The sequence below is a fragment of the Rhinatrema bivittatum genome, chromosome 5, assembly GCF_901001135.1.
Source record: "Rhinatrema bivittatum chromosome 5, aRhiBiv1.1, whole genome shotgun sequence".
Taxonomy (NCBI): domain Eukaryota; kingdom Metazoa; phylum Chordata; class Amphibia; order Gymnophiona; family Rhinatrematidae; genus Rhinatrema; species Rhinatrema bivittatum.
This window is the reverse complement of record NC_042619.1, coordinates 309,083,984-309,109,432: the sequence shown is the minus strand read 5'-3', so window position 1 is coordinate 309,109,432 and position 25,449 is coordinate 309,083,984. Positions and strand designations below refer to the sequence as shown.

The 25,449-nt window shown below is 46.3% G+C and overlaps 1 protein-coding gene across 6 annotated transcripts in view; it reads left to right on the top strand.

Moving 5' to 3' along the window:
• The window catches only part of KANSL3 (KAT8 regulatory NSL complex subunit 3), a 331,289-nt gene that overhangs the window by 79,276 nt on the left and 226,564 nt on the right, over window positions 1–25,449 (top strand). For all 6 annotated transcript variants that reach the window (XM_029604292.1, XM_029604291.1, XM_029604289.1 and 3 more), the window contains exons 10-11: window positions 5,109–5,183; window positions 18,568–18,725. In XM_029604292.1, coding sequence (XP_029460152.1) covers window positions 5,109–5,183; window positions 18,568–18,725 — 233 coding nt within the window. The remainder of the gene's footprint in view (window positions 1–5,108; window positions 5,184–18,567; window positions 18,726–25,449) is intronic.

The window sequence follows — 25,449 nt, the reverse complement described above, 5'->3', positions numbered from 1 at the left end:
CTGGTGGTGGGAATCTCCCGAGACGAGCCTAAATGTAGCGAGGACTATGGGAAAACTCTATCCTTTGCCGGAGCAGACCTTGGAGTTGTGGAGAATTCCCAAGGTGGATGCAGTTGTGGATGCAGCTGTGTCTGTGGTTACCAAAAAGAAGACCATCCCGGTAGCAGAAGTGGCGGCCCTAAAAGATGTCCATGATGATCAGAAGCTGGAGATTCTGCTCAAGCAGCTGAGGTTTCAGCCTTGACTCTTCGTGCAGCAGTGCGTGGAAATCTGATGCAGAGAGCCTGTTTGTCCTGAGTGCAGAAGCACATGACAAGTGGTCAGGAACAGCGGCTGAAGCCGTGCAGGCGGCCTGTTTAGAGGTGGGAGTGGCCTATGTGGCTGATGTTCTTTATGACTCGGTCCGGACTTCCACTAGGAATATGGTCTCTGCTGTGGCGGCGCGGAGTCTCCTGTGGCTGCGAAATTGGTAAGCGGCTGTATAGGCTTAAAGCCCAGCTGTCAAACCTTTCTTTTAGGAGGAAGCTTCTCTTTGGAAAGGACTTGTAGCAACTCATGAAGCAGTTGGGGGAGTTTAAGAGCATTAGGTAGCCTGAGGACAGGAAGGGACCTAAGAAGTCCTTTTTGCTCCAAACCCATTTTCGGGAGGCAAAGAGATTTTTTGTGGGCAGAATCCCTGCACCGGCATTGCAGAAGCAGAGTTCTGGCAGACAGTAGCCCATTCAGAGTCACGGTGTGGAAACAAGATTGGATAATGAAGGCATGCTGGTTTGCTCCTCTCTGAAGGCTAATGGAGGGAGGCTTTCTCTTTTTTAGGTGGCGTGGACCAGAATCATGTCAGATCAGTGAGTCCTGGAGATGTTTAAAATCATGAGAGGTCTAAAATGGGTAAATGTGAATCGGTTATTTACTCTTTCGGATAATAAAAGGACTAGGGGGCACTCCATGAAGTTAGCATGCACATTTAAAACTAATCAGAGAAAATTCTTTTTCACTCGGTGCACAATTAAACTCTGGAATTTGTTGCCAGGGGAAATGGATAGTGCAGTTAGTGTAGCTGGGTTTAAAAAAGGTTTGGATAAGTTCTTAGAGAAGTCCATTTCCTGCTAATAATCAAATTGCCTTAGAAAATAGCCACTGCTATTACTAGCATCAGTAGCATGGGATATACTTAGTTTTTGGGTACTTGCCAGGTACTTGTAGCCTGGATTGGCCACTGTTGGAAACAGGATGCTGGGCTTGATGGACCCTTGGTCCGACTCAGTATGGCAATTTCTTATGTGATAAGAGATGGCTATGACTTAGAATTTTCTCGGCCGTTAGGGTCGCCTTTTTAGTCTCCTGCTGCATCTCCCGGTGCAAGTGAGAGGCGGTGCGGGATACACTACATCGGTTACAACTTCTGCATGCCATCATACCGGTACCCCCTCGGGTGAGAGGGCAGGGCAGGTATTCCATATACTTTGTAGTGCCAAATAAAGAAGGAGCTTTTCAGCTAATTCTTGATCTGCAGATGGTCCGTACTACCCTCTGGATGCTGTGTTTTCAGATGAGATGTTGCACACGGTGATAGCAAAGGGGAGTTTCTGTCGGAGGCCTATCTTTATATCCCCATTTGGGCCGAACACCAAAGATTTCTGAGGTTCATGGTTCTAGGGGAACATTTCCAGTTTCGAGCGTTACCCTTTGGATTGGCGACGGCGCTGTGCACATTCACAAAGGTGATGGTGTTTATGAGGGCGGCACCCAGGAAGGAAGGCATCCTAGTACACCCATACATGGATGATTGGCTGATATGGGCGAAGTCAGAGGTGGAGTGTCGTTGCTCAGTCCAGCAGGTACTGCAACTTCTGGAATCATTGGGCTGGGTGACGAACCTCGCAGAGTCATTTGAGGCCAGCTCGGTCATTGGAGTATCGGGGAGCACACTTTGATAGCCGGCTGGGGAAGATGTTTCTGACTTTGGAGAGAGTGCTCAAGTTACAGGTTCAGATTCTTTGGCTACTGCACCTATCAGTGCCAGGGTCTGGGACTACCTGCAGGTCCTGGGTTCCATGTTGTCTATGCTGGAGTTAGTTCCATGGGCCTTCGCTCACATGCGTCCTCTGCATAGGGCTCCATTTCCCATTGGAATCCGCTCTCGGAAGATTTTCATCTTCCTTTACAGTTGTTGGAAGAGGCCAGGTCCAGTCTTTCGTGGTGGCTGTCTTGGCGCAATCTGGAGAAAGGAATTGATCTGGAAGTGCCAGACTGGGTGCTAGTGACCATGATTGCCAGCCTTTCTGGCTGGGGGGTGATTTGTCGAGGAAAATCAGCCCAAAGTCAGTGGTCACCGGAGGAGGCAGCTTGCTCTATTAATTGGCTGGAAACCAGGGCAAGTGCGCAAGGACTTATTGGCGTTTCTTCCACTCTTTTGGGACAGATTGATGTGAGTATTCTTGGACAATGCCACGACAGTAGCATATATCAATCGTCAAGGTGGTACGAAGAGTCAGCTAGTGGCACTGGAGGCTCAAGAACTGTTCGTGTGGACGGAGAAACATCTGATGAGAATAGCTGCTTCTCATGTGGCCTGGGTGGACAATGTGCAGACGAACTTCCTCAGCAGACAGCGTCTGGACCCAGGGGAGTAGGAGTTGTCGGCGGAAGCCTTAGCCTTGCTGCAGGAATTGTGGGGCAGACCAGTGGTAGACCTCATGCACAGTCGGATTGGTTCTTCAGTGCCAGAAGGGAGGTCGGATCGAAGGGCATCGATGCTCTCTTTCAACCGTGGCCGACACATCTGTTGCTGTACGTGTTTCTACCATGGCCTGTTGTAGGTCGAGTACTGTGACGCATCGAGCTTCATCCAGGCAGGGTGATTCTGTTGGCACCCGAGTGGCAGTGTTGGCCATGGTTTGCGGACCTTGTTCGTCTCGCAGTGGATAGTCCCGTTCGCTTGGCTCATCTCTCAGGGTTACTGTGGCAGGGACCCATATTTTCAGACTGGGAGAATCACTTCTGTCTAGCGACTTGGCTTTTGAGAGGCAGCGATTCCGTTTGAAAGGTTATTCAGAGCCTGTGAGTGCGATGTTGCTTCAGGTAAGGAGATCTTCCACTTTAATGGCTTATGTCCGTGTTTGGAGGGTTTTCGAATCTTGGTGTGTGCAGAGCAGCCTTTAAAGGTGGACATTCTGCAGATCCTGGTCTTTTTGCAGAGCATTTTGTCTAAGGGGTTGGTCTATAATTCACTTTGGGTCAAGGTAGCAGCCTTGGGTTCCCTTCTGGATAGGATTCAGGGAAGATTGCTGGCGTCTCCTCCAGAGACTGGCATGTTCTTATGTCCTTATGTGTAGTTCATTTCCTAAAAGGAGCGAACATCTGCGTCCTCCGATGCAGAAGATCTTTCCAGCATGGAATCTGAATTTGGTTCTTCGGGTTCTGTGTGGCCCTCCCTTCGAATCAATGCAGAGGGGGTTGTTGAAAGATTTAACCCTGAATACGGTTTTCCTGGTGGCCATCTGTTCGGCTAGGTGAATATCTGAGCTGCAAGCGTTGTCGTCTAGGGACTGTTTCCTGCGCTTTTCTGAGTATGGGTTTTCTTTACATACTGTGCCTTCCTTTTTGCCTAAGGTGGTGTCCTTTCACCTCAGTCAGGTAGTTGAACTTCCAGCTTTTTTGAATTTCACAGCGGATACTCAGATGCCAGGGAACTTCACTTATTGGATGTGCATCACATTCTTTTGCATATCTCAAGGTGACGAATACCTTTTGGAGATCTGATCATCTGTTTGTCCTATTCAGTGGAGCAAAGAAGGGAAATAAGGCTTCCAAGGGCACTATTGCACACTGGTTAAAGAAGACAATAGCATTGGCTTACATCTGTGAGGGCCGGTCGGTGCCGGAGGGATTGAGAGTGCATTCCACTAGGGTGCAGGTGACCTCGTGGGTGGAGTGTCAGTTGCTTTCTCCGCAGGATATTTGTCAGGTGGCAACGTGGTTTTCTCTTAACACTTTTACCAGACATAACCACTTGGATGTGCGGGCCCCAGAAGAGGCGACGTTTGGGGAGAGTATGTTCTGCGTGGGTATTTTGAGTTCCTGCCCAGAATAGAGAAGCTTGGGGACATCCCACTTGTCTGGACTGATCTGGGGTACGAACAGGAAAGGAAAATTGGTTCTTACCTGCTAATTTTCGTTCCTGAAGTACCACGGATCAGGCCAGAGACCCATCCCCATCTGTCAAAACACTTCCTTGCTTCTGGATATGGCTAAGCTATTTGACCTGACATATGATATATTCAGAGTTATGAGACGTGTTCATAGTTTGATATATGTTTTGCATTAATTCAAAGGGCCTAATTTGCAGGGGGCTCCAACTTTAAGTCTCTGTTCACCCTGGGTTTATTAGCGGTTTGTTAAGATAAAATCTTGGCTTGGGTACAGGACAATTCTGAGGGACTGAAGGTGGCACTCTCGTTTATATAACAGTGCCTCAAAGTTTTGTTCTGCCTCCATCTGCTGGTAGAGATGCATAAACCCACTTGTCTGGACTGATCTGTAGTACTTCAGGAATGAAAATTAGCAGGTAAGAACCAATTTTCCTTTTTTTATCCATATTGCATTGTGCCTTTCTAAATAGTATGCACAGCAGGTTTTGAAAATATTTATTACAAGTATTTTTGTTGTCTTTGATTACATATTAACTTATCTTTGTTGTTACAATTTGAGGCTTTTATGAAATTATTTTTTGAGAAGCTTTGTAGTAGATATGCCATGTTTCTGTATGGCATATCTACTAATGCAGAAGTGTGGATGTTAAGTGTGGGTTTCATAGATAGCCCTCAATAATGTTGCAGTCTGGGTGTTACTGCAAGAGAGTGAGTTCTATGGTTGATATTCAGTATGTTGAGGTATGGCGGTTGTATTGGTGGTGGGGTTTATGGTTGGTATGTAGTAATATTTGGGTGTGGTTTTTCTGTACAGAGTGTGGGTTCCATGGTCAGTGTCCAAGGTTCAGTTGTGCACCTTGGGATTTTCACAGTCACATTGGGACCACTCTGTACATTATTGACTAGGGGTGTAGTGTTCTTACTGGAGCAAATGTATTTCTTTGTTTTTTCATTAAGGTGTCTGTTATGGAGTATGTGGCTGCTGTGGTGTGCCTTGGGTTTCCTCTGCTCACGGTGGATGGGCCCAGAGGGGTAAGTACTATTCACAACTCTGAGATCCAGCAGCCGACTGAAGCTCTGGTTTCTTCTCACTGTAAAATGACCATGGCACCACAGGATAGGATGGTCTATGCCTGAATTTTACAGCTGAAACTCTTAGAAGGGTTTGATTAAATCAGTATTTCTTGTTTTTGTTGTACAAATAATAATAAAAAGCTGTAACTGCCACCTACAGTACCTAAGAGATTATTTCAGTTGATGACATTATAGATTTGGTCGTATAATAAGAAACTGTTTGAATATGATGTAATCTTAATGTTAGTTTCAAAATACCATCATATCAGAAAAAATAATGCCGTTGCCATGTAGTCTTAAATTCAATTAGTGAGACCTCATATACAGTGGCGGGCTTTAAATGCAATAGCCCCGCTGAGCCACTATGAGAGATATGCGGTCATTTGATGACTGTAACACCGTCTCTATATTATAATCATTGGTCTCTCTAAAAGGTAATATTGTAACGACAGCTTATGTCAGTTTACAGGCAGTAGATATTTTGCACTTATCGTAGCGAGGTTTGCAGCTGGGATATCACGCTGGCGTTGGCCCGACACGGCTCGTGTTTCTGTGAACCTTCTTCAGGGGCCGCGCTAGCCAATTCTATAATAGAATAAAGAAAACTTAAAGGGACCCGTATAGGTGACGACATGATCAAGACATTTTGCTGCACAATACATACGATTCCCGGCACTGCCAACAGGTTCTGCTACTAGGCTGCAGCTATTTTCGGGCAACAGGATCCGCCATCTTACCGAAACTGGTTTTGTACCTACTGGAGTGGGCGGGATCAATCAATGATGACGTAAGAGTCATTAACTTTTAATCACTTGAAACACTTAAATGAGCGAGGACCACTCAACAGAGTCATTGAGACCTTGAGGAGATTGTGTAGCTAGAGTATAGATCCACCATTGTTCACAAAAATTTAGAAATTGATTTAAATCACCTCCACGAGGATTAGGGGATATTTGTTCTAAGATGGTCCATTGAAGTTGATCGAATGTGTGTCCAGACTGTACGCAATGATTCACCATGGGTGCTTCCAAATTGACTGTATTGAGACGGCTGCGATGTTCAAAAAGGCGCGTTTTGATTTTTCTGCTGGTGCGTCCAACATATACAAGATGACAAGGGCACTGTATAAGATAAACCACCCATGAAGAATTACATGTTGTCATGGACCTTTTATGGTAGATATGGCCCGTTTGGGGATGTTGCCAGGATGATCCCTCCATGGTAATGGTACACATATCACAATTGCCACAACTGGTATGGCAGCCTTGCAGTCTAACGTTGGCTTGTTGAGAAACTGATGCACGCACTGATCCCTTAGATTTTTGCTCCGTTGATATGCGAACATAGGTAATTCAGAAAATACAGAATGCAATTGGAGGACATGCCAATGTCTTTTAATGCTCTGCATAATAAGATACGACTTGTCTGTATGTGTTAATACACAAATATCAGTGGTTACAGGTTCATCTGTTTTATATTCCAAAAGGGCTAGACGGGGGAAGTGCCATGCTCTTTTGAACGCTTTGTAGACTGCGCTATAGGGGTATCCCCTTGAAAAAAATCTGTCCGCCAGTTTGCCTGCTTGGTTTTTAAAATCTTCATCTGAGGAACACAGGCGTCTCAGCCTAAAAAATTGGCTTACAGGCAGACCTTGTTTAAATGCCCTGGGATGAAAACTGTGGTATCTAAGGAGGTTATTTCTCTCTGTTTCCTTGCGATAGATGGAAGTATGTAATTGTGAGTTGTGAAATGAAATAGAAATATCCAAAAATGAGATATGTGTGGTGCTGTGTTGTGTAGTGAATTGGAGATCACTATCTATTGTATTAATCCATAAGAAAAATTCTTGTAAAGATGTTAAATCATGTTTCCAAAAAATAAGATCATCATCTATATAGCGGATCCAAAGGGAGACCATATTAAACCACCTGGATTGGTATATATGGAGTCTTTCTAATCTGTCCATCACTAGATTAGCAATAGACAGGGCAGCTGACGAGCCCATTGCTATACCGTGGGTTTGTAGAAAAAACTGGTCTTTGAATGCAAAATAATTTTTTTGAATGACTAACTTAGCAATTTCAAAAACGAACCAAAATGGGATTCTGGAACCTTCCATATTATTTTTGAGGTTTTCTTCAATGGTTAACAAAGCTGTAGTATGAGACACGTTGGTGTATAATGACACCACATCCATCGTTGCTAATATTGTGGGACCAATTGAGGTAGAATGTTGTTCTAATTTTTTCAAAACGGCAGTGGTGTCTTGAATATATGATCTCATTTTCTGAACGTGAGGCTTAAGAAACGTGTCAAGGAAAATAGCTAGAGGTTCCAATATGGATCCCATACCAGTTGTGGCAATTGTGATATGTGTACCATTACCATGGAGGGATCATCCTGGCAACATCCCCAAATGGGCCATATCTACCATAAAAGGTCCATGACAACATGTAATTCTTCATGGGTGGTTTATCTTATACAGTGCCCTTGTCATCTTGTATATGTTGGATGCACCAGCAGAAAAATCAAAACGCGCCTTTTTGAACATCGCAGCCGTCTCAATACAGTCAATTTGGAAGCACCCATGGTGAATCATTGCGTACAGTCTGGACACACATTCGATCAACTTCAGTGGACCATCTTAGAACAAATATCCCCTAATCCTCGTGGAGGTGATTTAAATCAATTTCTAAATTTTCGTGAACAATGGTGGATCTATACTCTAGCTACACAATCTCCTCAAGGTCTCAATGACTCTGTTGAGTGGTCCTCGCTCATTTAAGTGTTTCAAGTGATTAAAAGTTAATGACTCTTACGTCATCATTGATTGATCCCACCCACTCCGGTAGGTACAAAACCAGTTTCGGTAAGATGGCGGATCCTGTTGCCCGAAAATAGCTGCAGCCTAGTAGCAGAACCTGTTGGCAGTGCCGGGAATCGTATGTATTGTGCAGCAAAATGTCTTGATCATGATGTCACCTATACGGGTCCCTTTAAGTTTTCTTTATTCTATTATAGAATTGGCTAGCGCGGCCCCTGAAGAAGGTTCACAGAAACACGAGCCGTGTCGGGCCAACGCCAGTGTGATATCCCAGCTGCAAACCTCGCTACGATAAGTGCAAAATATCTACTGCCTGTAAACTGACATAAGCTGTCGTTACAATATTACCTTTTAGAGAGACCAATGATTATAATATAGAGACGGTGTTACAGTCATCAAATGACCGCATATCTCTCATAGTGGCTCAGCGGGGCTATTGCATTTAAAGCCCGCCACTGTATATGAGGTATCACTAATTGAATTTAAGACTACATGGCAACGGCATTATTTTTTCTGATATGATGGTATTTTGAAACTAACATTATAGATTTGGTAGCTTAAAAAGTTCATAATATGTTTAAAAATTTGAAACATACCGGCTGGCCCAGTGGGTTTGATTCCCAGTTCAGGTTTTCTGCTCTTCAGCAGGTCGATCCAGTAACGTGCAGTTAAAGATTGCCCGTCTGTAACGTGCTGGGAGCGCACAATACAGACGAGTAAGGCCATCCAGCCATACAGTCTCCAGTTTCATGCGTCCTTAGCGCTTCCTAAAATAAACACCTAACCCTTTCCGCACCCAGCATGTAAATGAACGAAAAAGCTGTATAATGAAGGAATTAGCTATTCCCCTCCGATACTGTAACGGGCGCTGATATTATCTCCTTAGGAACGCGCTGTTTTGCCGCGGCCTTAACCTGTTAGTTTACCGCCTCCCCCTAGTAGGAGTTAGTACTGTGTAACAAATCCATCGACACCGCTTAAGATACTCAAACACAATAAAACAATAAGCCTGGCACCTTCCTTGATGTAGTACGTCCCGGATGCCCCCCCCCCCCCCCCAGCGCGCCCGCCACTACCCCTTTCATCAGCTGCATCCACCCATTATGCCCCTGACGGGCATGTCCCGCTTCACAGAGCGCTCCCACTCAAATCCGTTCATGGGTATATACCCTTTCGCCCCCCTCACAGCGCCATGCTACCACTGCGACCCGGAGGAGGTGAGGCACAGCGGCGAAGACAGACGGGAGAGGAGAAAAAGCAGAGCCGAGCAAAGCAAAAGCGTGCAGCAAGCCGGCGAAATAGACCTGTGAGCAGAGGCAATAGCAGCGGTTCGGTAAGCCTGGCACCCTCCTTGATGTAGTACGTCCCGGATGCCCCCCCCCCCCCAGCGCGCCCGCCACTACCCCCTTTCATCAGCTGCATCAACTGCAACCCGGCAGTCCCGTGAGGCCAAAAAAAAAAAAAAAATCCCCGGCTCCCGCGCCCCCGCACTGGCCCGCCGACTCTACCCCCCCCCTCTCCTCCCGATCGGGCAGATAGGCGGCGGCGACGAAAACCAAAGCAATTTTTTTTTTTTTCAAAAAGCGACATCACACATTGCATAAAATAATTTCTCCAGCCTTAAAGCGACTTACTTTTGGGATCTGTCAAGATCCCAAAAGTAAGTCGCAAAAGTAACTTACTTTTCTGAAGCCATCAGGAACATGATCTTAGCTCCTCCGGACGAAGACGAAGATGGCCGCCTGCACGGGGAAAGCGTGCAATTGGCCGCTGAAGACGTGACCTCACGTCTTCAGCGGCCAATTGCACACTTTCCCCCGTGCAGGCGGCCATCTTCGTCTTGAGCTACGATCGTGATGGCTTCAGAAAAGTAAGTTACTTTTGCGACTTACTTGACAGATCCCAAAAGTAAGTCGCTTTAAGGCTGGAGAAATTATTTTATGCAATGTGTGATGTTGCTTTTTGAAAAAAAAAAATTGCTTTGGTTTTCGTCGCCGCCGCCTACCTGCCCGATCGGGAGGAGGGGGGGGGGGGGGGTAGAGTCGGCGGGCCAGTGCGGGGGCGCGGGAGCCGGGGATTTTTTTTTTTTTTGTAGGCCTCACGGGACTGCCGGGTCGCAGTGGATGCAGCTGATGAAAGGGGTAGTGGCGGGCGCGCTGGGGAGGGGGGGGCATCCGGGACGTACTACATCAAGGAGGGTGCCAGGCTTACCGAACCGCTGCTATTGCCTCTGCTCGCAGGTCTATTTCGCCGGCTTGCTGCACGCTTTCGCTTTGCTCGGCTCTGCTTTTTCTCCTCTCCCGTCTGTCTTCGCCGCTGTGCCTCACCTCCTCCCGGAGCAAGGCTGCTTTTGCGCCCTGCTCCGGGAGGAGAGACACAGCGACGAAGCAACAAAGACTTTTCGTGTTTTTTTACACTTCCTGGTTCCTGTCATTCCAAATGCCATTTGAAATGACATTTGAAATGACAGGTACCGTCGCACCCTGGTTACTGTATAGGCGCTGTATTAAGTGCCTATACAGTAAAATGGGTTACGCGGCCATAACCCTTCCCTACCGCTTTAAAGCCGCGGCATGCATTTGCATGCGATTAGAGGAGAGTATCGGGGAGTTAGTGAAGAGAACTGTGGGTGCGGGGAGGAAGGGTGCGCCTGACACTGCCGCACTGTTTCTACCGCAGCCTTACTGGATCGACCTGCAGGTTGGCTGGGGATGGGGAAGGGACAACCAGTCCTCATGGCAATACCTAGAGGTCGATATTCAAAAGCCATTTAGACAGATAACTGAAAACGTATCCATCTAAACGGAAATGCGACAATATTAAACACCATGTGTGGCTATATTCTAAATTTAGCCGCATAAGTCGGGTGTGTTCTGGAGGCGGCAGAAGGCATTTTAGGAAGGATCAGAGTTAGCCACATAAGTTATGCAGCTAATTCTGATATTTGGAGTTAGCCGCTTAACTTAAGCAGCTAACTCTGGTCATGTTGCTGACCTGTCCTAAAGTTAGCAGCATAAACAAATGTGCCGCTGGATATATCCTGTTAGTCAGCTGAGCTGCTCAGCAGCTGAATATTGGCCCCTTAGTGGCTGATGACCCCTAGCTGAGGACTGTTCCTGCATTGAATGGACTAAAGTAAATTTGGAGGAGATATAAAATAATGGGAAAAATTCCTCATGGCACCAGACCTCAGTCCTGGTTCCCAGTGAGCTGGAAGCCCAAAGGAGTAGGAGAAAACCGCTGGCTCAAAAAATAGGTTTTTGAAAAGTGCTGTTTTGGGCATCTGGCTATCCCCAAAGAGAAGATTAGCAATTGTTGAAATCTCAAAAGACCTTCCACTGCTCAGGAAACACACTTTAATAAACCTCTAAATGTATTGATCTTGCTGTTGAACTAAATACATGTATGACTGGTATTTGAGAGTTTTGCTCCCCTCATCTGCTTAGTGTAGAATGAGCTAAGAATGATGATGATGATACCTGACTATCGGGCCGATACAGTACAGTGTACTCTGGTGGAGCGCACTGTTATCCCGCGTTTTCGACGGGCTAGCTTTGCCACTTATTCAATAAGGGGTAATAGCGTGTCGAAAACGCGCGTCCAACCCCCCCCGAAACTAATAGCACCTTCAACATGCAAATCCATGTTAATGGCCCTATTAGCTATTCTCGCGCGATTCAGTAAGTAAAATGTGCAGCCAAGCCGCACATTTTACTTTCAGAAATTGGCGCCTACCCAAAGGTAGGTGCTAATTTCTGCCGGCACCGGGAAAGTGCATCAAGCCCAGCATCCTGTTGCCAACAGAGGCCAAACCAGGCCACAAGAACCTGGCAATTACCCAAACACTAAGAAGATCCCATGCTACTGATGCAATTAATAGCAGTGGCTATTCCCTAAGTAAACGATTAATAGCCGTTAATGGACTTCTCCTCCAAGAACTTATCCAATCCTTTTTTGAACCCAGCTACACTAACTGCACTAACCACATTCTCTGGCAACAAATTCCAGAGCTTTATTGTGCGTTGAGTGAAAAAGAATTTACTTCATTTAGTCTTAAATGTGCTACTTGCTAACTTTATGGAATGCCCCCTAGTCCTTCTATTATTCGAAAGTGTAAATAACCGATTCACATCTACTCGTTCAAGACCTCTTATGATCATAAAGACCTCTATCATATCCCCCCTCAGCCATCTCTTCTCCAAGCTGAATAGTCCTAACCTCTTCAGCCTTTCCTCATAGGGGAGCTGTTCCATCCCCTTTATCATTTTGGTTGACCTTCTTTGTACCTTCGCCATCGAAACTATATCTTTTTTGAGATACGGTGACCAGAATTGTACACAATATTCAAGGTGCGGTCTCACCATGGAGCGATATCAAGGCATTATGACATTTTCCGTTTTATTAACCATTCCCTTCCTGATAATTCCTTACATTCTGTTTGCTTTTTTGACTGCTGCAGCATACTGAGCCGACAAGTTGAAAGTATTATCCACTATGATGCCTAGATCTTTTTCCTAGGTGGTAGCTCCTAATATGGAACCTAACATCGTGTAACTACAGCAAGGGTTATTTTTCCCTATATGCAACACCTTGCACTTGTCCACATTAAATTTCATCTGCCATTTGGATGCCCAATCTTCCAGTCTTGCAAGGTCCTCCTGTAATGTATCACAGTCTGCTTGTGATTTAACTACTCTGAATAATTTTGTATCATCCGCAAATTTGATAACCTCACTCGTATTCCTTTCCAGATCATTTATATATATACAAGCCGTTAAGCCCGTTAAAACGGGCTACATTAACATTTTTTTTGGTTCATTTCCTTCCCCCTCATTCTCCCTCCCACCTCCCCCCACTCTCTCCTCTCTCCCCTCAGTCACTCCTCTCTCTCCCCCCCTCCCTCCTCCCCTCAGTCACTCCTATCTCCCCCTCCCCCAGTCACTCCTCTCTCCCCCCTCCCCCCTCCCCTGTCACTCCTCTCCCCCCTCCCCCCTCACTCCTCTCTCCCCCCTCCCCTCAGTCACTCCTCTCTCCCCCCTCTCTCCTCCCCTCAGTAGATCTCCGGGGTGTTCCTTCCGTCCGTCTGTCCCTCCCTCCCTTGTGCGCATGCCGCCGCCGCTCCTGCTCTTTGGGCCGCCGCCGCTCCTGCTCTTTGGGCCGCCGCCGCCGCCGCCGCTCCTGCTCTTTGGGCCGCCGCCGCCGCTCCAGCTCTTCGGGCCGGTGCCACCGCTCCTGCTCTTCGGGCCGCCGCCGCCGCCGCCGCCGCTCCTGCCGCTCCTGGTCTTCGGGCCGCCGCCGCTGCTCCTGGTCTTCGGGCCGCCGCCGCTCCTGCCACTCCTGCTCTTCGGGCCGCCGCCGCCACCGCTCCTGCCGCTCCTGCTCTTCGGTCTGCCGCCGCCGCTCCTGCTCTTTGGGCCGCTGCTGCTCCAGCTCTTCGGGCCGGTGCCGCCGCCGCTCCTGCTCTTTGGTCTGCCGCCGCCGCTCCTGCTCTTTGGGCCGCTGCTGCTCCAGCTCTTCGGGCCGGTGCCACCGCCGCTCCTGCAGCGCCATTTTTAAGAGGCACCCTCTGACCGACGTGTTCGCATGCGCGGTAGAGCTGCTCTCTACTGCGCATTTGCGGCACGTCGGTCAACCTTCATTTATTAGGTTGATTGAAAAGCACCGGTGCAAGTACAGATCCCTGAGGCACTCCACTGTTTACCCTTTTCCACTGAGAAAATTGACCATTTAATCTTACTCTCTGTTTCCTGTCTTTTAACCAGTTTGTAATCCACGAAAGGACATTGCCTCCTATCCCATGACTATTTAGTTTTCTTAGAAGCCTCTCATGAGGGACTTTGTCAAACGCCTTCTGAAAATCCAAATATACTACATCTACTGGTTCACCTTTATCCACATGTTTATTAACGCCTTCAAAAAAGTGAAAATTTGTTAGGGAAGACTTCCCTTGGGTAAATCCATGTTGACTGTGTTCCATTAAACCCTGTCTTTCTATATGCTCTACGATTTTGATCTTGGGAATAGTTTCCACTATTTTTCCCAGCACTGAAGTTAGGCTCACTGGTCTATAGTTACCCAGATAGCCCTGGAGCCTTTTTTAAATATTGGGGTTACATTGGCCACCCTCCAGTCTTCAGGTGCAATGGATGATTTTAATGATAGGTTACAAATTTTAACTAATAGATCAGAAATTTCATTTTTTAGTTCCTTCAGTACCCTAGGATGCATACCATCTGGTCCAGGTGATTTGCTACTCTTTAGTTTGTCGATCTGGCCTACTACATCTTCCAGGTTCACAGTGATTACGTTCAGTTCATCTGACTCATCACCCCTGAAAACCATCTCCGGAACTGGTATTTCCCCAACACCCTCATTAGTAAATACGGAAGCAAAGAATTCAGTTAGTCTTTCTGCAATGGCCTTATCTTCCCTAAGAGCCCCTTTAACCCCTCGGTCATCTAATTGTCCAACCGACTCCCTCACAGGTTTCTTGCTTCGGATATATTTTAAAAAGTTTTTATTATGAGTTTTTGCCTCTATGGCCAACTTCATTTCAAATTCTCTCTTCGCCTGTCTTATCAATGTTTTACACTTAACTTGACAATGCTTATGTTTTATCCTATTTTATTCAGATGGATCCTTCTTCCAATTTTTGAAGGATTTTTTTTGGCTAAAATAGCCTCTTTCACCTCACCTTTTAACCATGACGGTAATCATTTTGCCTTCCTTCCACCTTTCTTTAATGTGTGGAATACATATGGACTGCGCCTCTAGGATTGTATTTTTAAACAGTGTCCATGCCTGTTGAACACTTTTTTAACCTTTGCAGCTGCACCTTTCAGTTTTTTTCTAACTATTTTCCTCATTTTATCAAAGTTTCCCTTTTGAAAGTTTATTGTTAGAGCTGCAGATTTACTTATTGTCCCCCTTCCAGTTATTAGTTTAAATTTGATCATGTTATGATCAATGGTGCCAAGTGGCCCCACCACAGTTACCTCTCACCAAATCCTGTGTTCCACTAAGAAGCCCTCTCTTGTTGGTTCCTGAACCAATTGCTCCATGAAGCAGTCATTTATTACATCCAGGAACTTTGTCTCTAGCAAGTCTTGATGTTACATTTACCCAGTCAATATTGGGGTAATTGAAATCTCCCATTATTATTGCATTGCCAAATTGGTTAGCTTCTCTGATTTCTCTTAGCATTTCATCATCTGTCTGACCATTTTGAACAGGTGAACGGTAGTATACTCCTATCACTATACTCTTACCCAACACACATGGGATTTCTACCCATATATAATTCTACTGAGCATTTAGTCTCTTGTACGATCTTTAGCCTGTTGAACTCTATACCCTCCCAGACATAAAGTGCCACCCCCACCCCACCAAGTTAATCCTCCCTATCATTGCGATATAATTTGTACCCTGATATAGCACTGTCCTATTGGTTATCCTCCTTACCAAGTCTCTGTGATACTAATTATATCAATTTCATCATTTGCTGCTAAACACTCTAACTCTACCATCTTACTTATTAGACTTCTGGCATTGGCATATAGACATTTCAAAGTGTGGGTTTTGTTTGTATTAACAACCTGCTTTTCAGTTGTTAGGGATAATTCGGAAATCATTAGCTTCGGTGATTTTTTACATATAGGCACATGGACTATGTTGCTTTTAATGGAACCTCTCTGTTGGGATGCTCTAACTCTCCTGTTTCATTAGTATCCTTCAAGGATACATTTCTCTGAACCATGCACTGCTGAGTGACTGTCGGCTTTCCCCCTTGTTCTAGTTTAAAAGCTGCTCTATCTCCTTTTTGAAAGTTAGTGCCAGCAGCTTGGTTCCACTCTGGTTAAGGTGGTGCCCATCTTTTCGGAAAAGTCTCCCCTTTCCCAAAAAGTTTCTCCAGTTCCTTACAAAGCTGAATCCCTCTTCCCTGCACCATTGTCTCATCCACGCATTGAAACTCTGGAGCTCTGCCTGCCTCTGGGGACCTGCACGTGGAACAGTAAGCATTTCAAAGAATGCCACCCTAGAGATTCTGGATTTCAGCTTCCTACCTAAAATCCTAAATTTGGCTTCCAGAACCTCTCTCCCAAATTTTCCTATATCATTAGTGCCCACATGTACCACGACAGCCAGTTCCTCCCCAGCACTGTCTATAATCTATCTAGGTGATGTGTGATGTCTGCCACCTTCGCACCAGGCAGGCAAGTTACCAGGCGGTCCTCACGTCCACCAGCCACCCTACTTTCTACATTTCTAATAATCAAATCACCAACTATGATGGCCGGCCTAACCCTTCCCTCCTGGGCAGTAGCCCTGGGAGACTTGTCCTCAGTGCGAGAGGACAATACATCATCTGGAGAGCAGGTCCTTGCTACAGAATCACTTCCTGCTACACCAGGGTGATGTTTTCCTACTGGGAGACCTTTCTGATCCAAGGCAGCACTGGGGCTGCCAGACTGGATTTGGGACTTGGCTATTATATCCCTGAAGGTCTCGTCAATGTACCTCTCTGTCTGCCTCAGCTCCTCCAAGTCTGCTACTCTAGCCTCCGGAGATCGGACTCATTCCCTGAGAGCAAGGAGCTCTTTGCACCGAGTGCACACATACAATCTCTCACCGGCGGGTAAATAATCGTACATGTGACACTCAATGCAAAAGACTGGAAAGCCTCCCTCTTGCTGCTGGACTGCTGCCTTCATTATAGTTTTATTGAGTTTAGGATACTAAGGTTGTTGGAATGAGAGTACTTTAAATTTACAGGTGAATTTACTAATTAATCAGCTAGTGTCCTACAAGGGGATGATTAAACTTTCAGTAAGGGCTGGTACAATAGTATGATTTAGATAAGACCCTAATGAGAAAGTGTCTTGTGCCTAAAAATCAAGGTTTGAGTGGATGGGAAAGACAGACACTAGAATTAACTATCTCTGGCTTGCTTATTACCTCAGACACACAAACTCTAAAGAATATATCCCTTAATTTCACCTTTCACCAAACTTTTATAAGCCCAAAAATTTCTGAAAGCTATACTTACCAATCCTCTTTAACCACCATTAAATTAATCTTCACTCAGTTAATGGAAGTGTTTGAGATTCACGGCACGTGCTTCTGGTCCTCTACTGCAAAGGGTGCGGGCCTCTGGAAGCTGGGGCTGTGGAAGTCAATCCCTGGATCACTTGCGGTGACCTCTGGACTCCTCCCCCGGGGGATGCTGGGAGCAGTATGCAGATGAGTTTTCCGGTCCTCCTCTACTGCAAAGGTAGTCTTGGAGTTTCATTTGAATCAGTCCATTTCGTTGCCATCCCTAGATAAGCACAAGGAAACGGAAGAATACCGCATCCTCCGTCATTTGAATGTCAGTAAGCGTTTGGTGTAGTATCTGGAAGTTTCAGAATTGGTCCGAAAGATGGACCGCCTGTTTGTCGTTCATGGTGGAAGGAAGCAGGGTGAACCAGCTTTGTGGGCTACCTTAGCTCACTGGATTAAACTGAAACAGTCTCTATCTACCAATTAAATAATATAATAATAATATAAATAATAGTTTCCTATTAAACTGAAACAGTCTCTATCTACCAATCATTACAATGTTTTACTTCTCGTTAAACTATTTATCTTTCCTCTAACTCTAATCCCAGTTAGAATGACCCCCGTTTTATTGTAACTTTTTTTTTTTCTTCCATGCACTTGTTTTACTTTTTAATGTATACTCTTATGTTATTAGTTATTTACGTTATAATGTATTTCTCACCCCTTGTTTTATGTAAACCGACATGATACGAACTCCGTGAATGCCGGTATAGAAAAATACAAATAAATAAAATAAATAAATTAAGGAGGTGGTCGCAGGAGCCATTGTGAAGGCAGGAAAGCCATTACCCCTTTAGGTTAAAGCTCATTCCACTAGGGCGCTCAGACAGTCTCATGGGTGGAAGCTAGACTGCTGTCTTCTGTCGACATCTGCCGAGTGGCAATATGTTCCTCCTTGCACACCTTCTCTAGGTTCTATTGCTTGGACGTTAAGGCCTGGGAGGATGCAGGTGGTTAGCTACCATATTACAGCTCCTTTATTCATTTGCTTTAAATACAAGAATATTGGAAAACTGAGACTACACAACCCCTTATTTATGGTTATGAGAGAGCTTTAGTTGTTCTCTATTTGTCTGCTGGTAGGGGGACAAAAACCATGTGTCTTGGCTAGTCTGGTAGGATTCAAGGAAAGAAAATTAGCAAGTAAGACCATAGTTTTCCATATTAAAAAATTTACCATAATAGGGTTCTCCTGTATGATCCTCTATAAAATAGATCCCTTTAGTCTCTTGTTCATTATGTATGTTTGTCTTGACTAGATTGTAAGCTCCATGGAACAAACGCTGTCTTTTATATCTTTATCTAATATAGCACTGTGTATGTCTAGTAGTACTTTGTGTGTGGAATAAAGTGATATATGCTACTAATGTAAATGTTATTGATACTTTCTTAAATAACCCTTTCATCACTGCCTTATAGGATGTAGATGACCCTCTTCTGGAAATGAAGACCCCTATCCTCTTTGTGATTGGTCAAAACTCCCTGCAATGCAATGTGGAGGCCATGGAGGATTTCCGAGAGAAGATCCGAGCTGACAATAGCATGGTGATTGTAGGAGGAGCTGATGACAATCTCAGGTACATCATTAGTGGTTATACACGTACACTTCTGTCATTAGCAGTCTTGGATACACTGGCTTTGGCAGTCTCTGATGCATTTCCTGCTGTCACTGGCAGCTTTGGGTACACTGTCATAGGCTGCATGCATTTTTTGCTGTTGCTGCTACTCTCAGGTATGTCATTGCTGTTTGCATACTGACAGCCTCAGGTACACTGTTACCAGTTACATGCATTTCCTGCTGTCAGTGATTGTTGGGTATACCAAACCCAACATAATCATTTCATTTCACATTTCCTGCTGTATCTGTGATCAGATACCTATCAGTCAGATAGGTCAGCATTTCTGACCTATCTGACTGATAGGTCAGAAATGGTGCCTGCGTTTGTGATGTCTCTTCTGAATGGATAGACTGGCAATGTATTCATAGGCAGTGATGAGCCTTGAAACCTGGAAGACCCAGGGTCACATCCCATCACCACTTACTGTGGAGGCAATTTTCATAAAGCCATGGAGCAGCACTTTAGCTTGGTAGATTTAAGCTGATTTTCAGTTGCAACATTGCTTTTTCAGTTGCATTTGAAATTTGAAAACTAGCCATATATTGGAGGAAAAACCTTGAATTGTGCCAGGTAGTGACCTTTCGAGGTGCAGAATTCCTCATTTAGTTTTCTTTCAAATATAAAAAAAAGTTTGCTTTCATGTAAACAGGGTTCTCTAGATGACAATTTAAATTAGTCATGACTTGTGGGTGAAGTCATGCGATGGCTCATAGCTCAGAAAACGTTTCTATGCATACTTCCATTGTAGGTAAATATATCTCATGCATATTCATTTCGGATATCCTGAAAAATAGACCGTTCCTGAACATACCCAGATCAGTCCAGACAAGAGGGTTTTGCATCCCTACCAGCAGATGGAGTCAGAGAAACAAAACTTTGAGGCACTGCTACATAACAGAGTGCCACCTGCAGCCTCTTCATTATTTCTCTGATTCCAGCAGATGGTAGAGGTGCAACCCTGCAGTCTGAGAGAAAAAAAAATTATATTAAGAAGAGGAGGCTAGTAGAAGATTCAGAAGAAGCTCCCTGAGGTATTAGCCTCCTTAGTGGACCATCCCTCAGGTCGAGCCAGGTGTCTGGGGGTTTGGGAACAATGTTCCCTCTAATTTCTGACATGCTATCTGCGCAAAAATTTTGTTGTGTGCAACTTTTCCGAAACTTAACTTAATGTTGTGTGTCCAAACTTACAACTCAACCTACTGAAGTTAAAAAAGAAGTGAAGACCAAGTGAAATGTTAACATGTCTATATACTTCTTAACTAAAGAGGCTACTAAGGTATAGCAAGTAGAAAGCATAACATTTTTTCTCACAGGACAAGCAGGATGGTAGTCCTCACATATGGGTGACATCACAGGATGGAGCCCAATCACGGAACACTTTTGTCAAAGCTTCTAGAACTTTGACTGGCCCCTACTGGGCATGCCCAGCACGGCACTAACCCTGCAGCCAGCAGGGATCCCTCTTCAGTCTTCTTCTTTCCGCGCAGCTGTAGCCACGCAGTTAAGGAGCTCTGCAAGTATTCCTGACAGGAATTTTCCTCACGGAATTATTTAAAGTTAAATTGCCCCACAGGGGTCCCTCTGTTAACTTTTTCAGTCCGTGGTACTCCGGTAAGTTTTTACCCGTTTTCCGTCGATTACCGTCGAGTTTGGCCCTCGCGGCCTACTGGCCATCGACCATACCGCGGCTCGATTTTTTCTATGGCCATGGCTTCGGGGTTCCGTCGGTGTCCGGACTGTACTCGTACCATGTCCATTACAGACCCGCATAAAGTCTGTGTAATGTGTCTTGGACGAGAGCACGATGTCTTGACCTACACTAAATGTGCCGTAATGACACCAAAAGGTCGCAAGGCCAGAATGGAGAAGATGGGACTTTTCTTCCGTGCTCAAACCCGACTCCGTCCATTGCATTGAAGTCATCGGAACCAGCACCGTCAACGTCACACCAGCATCGTCCACCGACTGGTGACCACCCGGCGTCAATCGCTTCCCGGCCTTCGACACCCTTTTCTCCCCCTCAGGACTGAGGAGATCATAAGGAGAAACATCGGCATCGAAAGTCTCAGACCATCGAAGTATCGAAACCATCGACCGAGCCATCGTCCGAGCCACCGCTGAAGAAATCCCATCCAGAAAAGGCACCGACCTTTTCGGCGACCGGGTCACCGAGGCAATCTTCACCCGACAGGGCGTGGGGAGCTGTGACTCCGCCTCCAATGGTGGTCCCTCTGGCTATGCCTCTGCCTCCTCCTTCTGTTCTGGAGCCGGGGCAGCTTGCTCCAGGTCTCCGAGAAGAACTGGACTGGATGGTTCAGGAGGCCATCGACAAGGCGATGCATCGACTCAAGGTTCCCCCGGCACCAATATCGGTACCAATAGTGGAACCGAGCACCGACCCAATTCCTGCAGCATTGGCACCACTGCTATCGAGGATGGAAGTACTTATTGCCGCTTTTCCACCGGTGGATACCGGTTCACCGATGGCTCTGGTGCCCTCCCCATTGACTTTGTCATTGGGAGGAGAAACACCGTTCCGCATCCCTCCTTCGGGAGTCCTGCCTCAGCCATTGAGATCGATATCGATACCCCCATCGGCGCCATCGAGCCATCCACCGATGCCATTGATGCCTGTGCCGGGGCCTCCATTACTTTCATCAGTGCCTCCGGTTATTCCTCCGATGCCTTCGGAGCCAAAACCGGGACCTTCAGGTATTCAACTACCCCGTCCCTCTACAGTCCCTAAAGACACAGGTATGGGTCCTTATGATTCCTGGACCGATGATTCTTCACCAGACACCGATGATTTACCTTCACCACCTTCACCTACTGAAAGTAGAAAGCGTTCTCCTCCAGAGGACCTTTCTTTCATAAACTTTGTGAAGGACATGTCTGAATTGGTCCCCTTCCAGTTACTAACGGAACAGGACGACAGACATCAAATGATGGAGTTGCTTCAATTCTTGGATGCGCCCAAGGAAATCACCTTTATCCCCATTCATCAAGTTCTTCTTGACCTTCTCAAAAAGAACTGGGAGCACCCTGGCTCCATTGCACCAGTCCACAGAAAAACTGACTCTACCTACTTGGTGCAATCAGCTCCAGGTTTTCAAAAGCCTCAATTGGATCACCAATCTGTGGTGGTTGAATCTGCGCAAAAGAAAGCAAAAAGGTCCAAAACTCATATTTCCTTTCCCCCAGGCAAGGAACAAAAGTTTTTGGATACCATTGGTCGCCGAGTCTTTCAAGGATCAATGTTGATCCTCCGAATTGCTGCTTACCAACTATATATGACCCAATATAATAGAGTCATTTTTAAGCAACTTCAAGACCTGACAACCTCCATGCCTCAATCACTTCCAGATAAGTTCCACACCCTACTTAATAAGGGTTTGAAGGCAGGCAAACATGAGATTAGATCATGTTACGATATCTTTGACACTGCAACCAGAGTGTCTGCAGCAGCTATTTCAGCAAGACGATGGGCTTGGCTTAAGTCTTCAGACTTTCGCCCAGAAGTGCAAGAGTGGTTGTCTGACCTCCCCTGCATAGGAGACAATCTTTTGGCGAGCAGATTCAAAAGACAGTGGCTGAACTAAAGAACCATCATGAGACTCTTAGACAGCTCTCTCTGTTTCCTTCGGATTATCCTTCCAAACAGCCTTTCCGGAAGGACTCTAAAAAGTCTTTTTATAGACCAAAGAAAATCCTACCCGCCAGCAGCTAGATGTTGCTCTGCGAGACCATTCCTCAAATCACAGTCTCGTCAAACTCGAAAGCAAAAGACACAGACAGCCCCACAACTGGGCCCTGCTTCTGGTTTTTGACTTTCACATAGAGAGCAGCAGCCAGATTCCATTACCAAATGTCCCAGTGGGAGGCCGCTTGTGCCATTTCAACAACATATGGCACTCAATCACTTCGGAACACTGGATCCTAAAAATCATTGCTCAAGGCTATCATCTCAACTTTCTCTCCATCCCGCCGAATTCCCCACCTCTAATGACGTGGAGAACATCCCACCATTCATTACTCCTGGAGCAGGAGGCTTCCCTCCTACTCCAGTCCAGAGCAATAGAACCAGTACCATCGCCTCAGCAAGGCCTCAGATTCTATTCCTGGTACTTTCTAATCCCCAAAAAATCGGGAGGCGTTCGTCCAATTTTGGATCTATGACCACTCAACAAGTACCTCCAGAGAGAAATGTTCAAGATGGTAACCTTGTGCTCCCTGCTTCCTCTTCTTCAAAGAGGAGACTGGCTCTGCTCTCTCGACCTTCAGGACGCATACACGCATATTGCGATAACTCTTCTCATCGCAAATTCCTGAGATTCCTCGTAGGCCCCAAGCACTATCAATACCGAGTGCTCCCATTCGGCCTAGCATCTGCACATCTGTTTACAAAATGCCTCGTCGTAGTTGCCGCCTTCCTCAGAACTCAAGGAGTCCATGTCTACCCCTACCTGACGACTGGTTAATCAGGGCTCCGACTCTGCAAGCCGCTTTGTGCTCCCTACATCTTACGTTACACACTCTCACTTCACTCGGATTTCTCGTCAATTACGACAAATCCTCCTTAGTCCCATCTCAAACCTTGTCGTTCATTGGGGCAGACTTGGACACCTTACAGGCAAAGGCTTTCCTGCCTCGACAACGAGCCCTCACCCTCATGTCTCTGGTACAACAGGCGCAGTCTCGACACTCAACGACTGCGCATCGGTTTTTTATCCTTCTAGGACACATGGCGTCCTCCGTTCAGGTCACACCAATGGCCCGTCTAGCCATAAAAGTCATGCAGTGGACTCTAAAGTCACAATGGACACAGTCCTTACAGCCCCTGTCGACCATTGTCCATGTCACCAACTCACTCCATCTGTCTCTTGCCTGGTGGACGAACCACATCAATGTTCTACAGGGCTTGCCCATTCAGGCGCCAAACCCTCAAATAACTCTAACCACCGATGCTTCCAACTTCGGGTGGGGAGCCCATGTGGCCGATCTCCAAACACAAGGTTCTTGGTCTCCAGAAGAAGCCAAACACCAAATAAATTTCCTAGGGCTTTGAGCAATAAGATATGCTCTCAGAGTATTTCAGGATCGCCTGTCCAGTCAAGTCATCCTGATCCAGACGGACAACCAGGTGGCCATGTGGTACATCAACAAACAGGGAGGGACAGGATCCTACCTTCTGTGTCAGGAAGCTGCACAGATTTGGGCGGAGGCCCTCTCCCACTCAGTGTACCTCAGGGCCACCTACTTGCCGGGAGTGGACTACGTGTTGGCGGACAAGTTGAGTTGCAACCTTCAACCGCACGAGTGGTCTCTAAACCCCTTAGTGGTGAATTCCATCTTCCTACAATGGGGTCATCCTCAAATAGACCTCTTTGCGTCTCCCCAGAATTGCAAAGTAGACAATTTCTGCTCTCTCACTCGTAGCCAACATTATCCACCAAGAGCCGCATTCTCCCTATCATGGTCAACCGCTCTCCTATACGCATTCCCTCCGCTTCCACTTCTCTCGAAAACTCTCGTGAAGTTACGTCAGGACAAGGGAACCATGATCCTGATAGCACCCCACTGGCCCCGCCAAGTGTGGTTTCCAATCCTTCAGGATCTTTCCATTCGCAGGCACATTCCTCTAGGAACAGACCCACTTCTAATAACTCAAAACGACGGGTGCCTTCGCCACCCCAATCTTCATGCCCTGTCCTTGACAGCATGGATGTTGAAGGCTAATCCTTCAGCCGCTTAACCTTTCTGATCCAGTCTCCCATGTCTTGATCGCTTCTCGGAAGCCTTCCACGAGAAAATCGTATTCCTACAAATGGAACAGATTCACATCATGGTGCTCTTCTCAGGCCCTTGATCCCTTTACCTGTCCCATCCTGAAGTTTCTAGACTATCTCTGGCACTTGTCAGAGTCAGGTCTCAAAACTTCCTCCATTAGAATGCATGTCAGTGCGGTAGCCGCCTTCCATAAAGGTGTCGGGGATGTCCCTATCTCAGTGCAACCCCTTGTAACACGCTTCTTGAAAGGCTTGCTTCACCTCAAGCCTCCACTACATCCTCCAGCCCCTTCTTGGGACCTCAACCTGGTTTTGGGTCGGCTCATGAAACTACCATTTGAGCCTCTCCAATCCTGTGAACTTCGCTTTCTCACATGGAAAGTGATTTTCCTTCTAGTAATCACTTCGGCTCGCAGAGTTAGTGAGTTACAGGCCCTAGTTACCTATCCGCCTTACACTAAACTTCTGCAAGACCGGGCGGTACTTCGCACTCACCCTAAATTTTTACCTAAGGTAGTATCAGAATTTCATCTTAATCAATCCATTTTCCCAAGCCCCATTCCAATACAGGTGAGCAAGCTCCGCATACCCTTGACTGCAAACGAGCTCTAGCGTTCTACCTAGACCGTACAGCTGCCCACTCAATTATTTGTGTCTTTCCATTCTAACAAATTGGGGCAGCCTGTGGGTAAGCAGACTTTCTCCTCCTGGCTAGCGGACTGCATATCCTTTTGCTATCATCACGCGGGCATTCCACTCCAAGACTGTGTTAAAGCACACTCTGTGAGGGCCATGGCGACTTCAGTAGCACACCTGCGATTGGTGCCGCTTCCTGACATTTGCAGGGCTGCCACTTGGAGTTCTCTCCATACTTTTACAGCCCACTATTGCTTGGA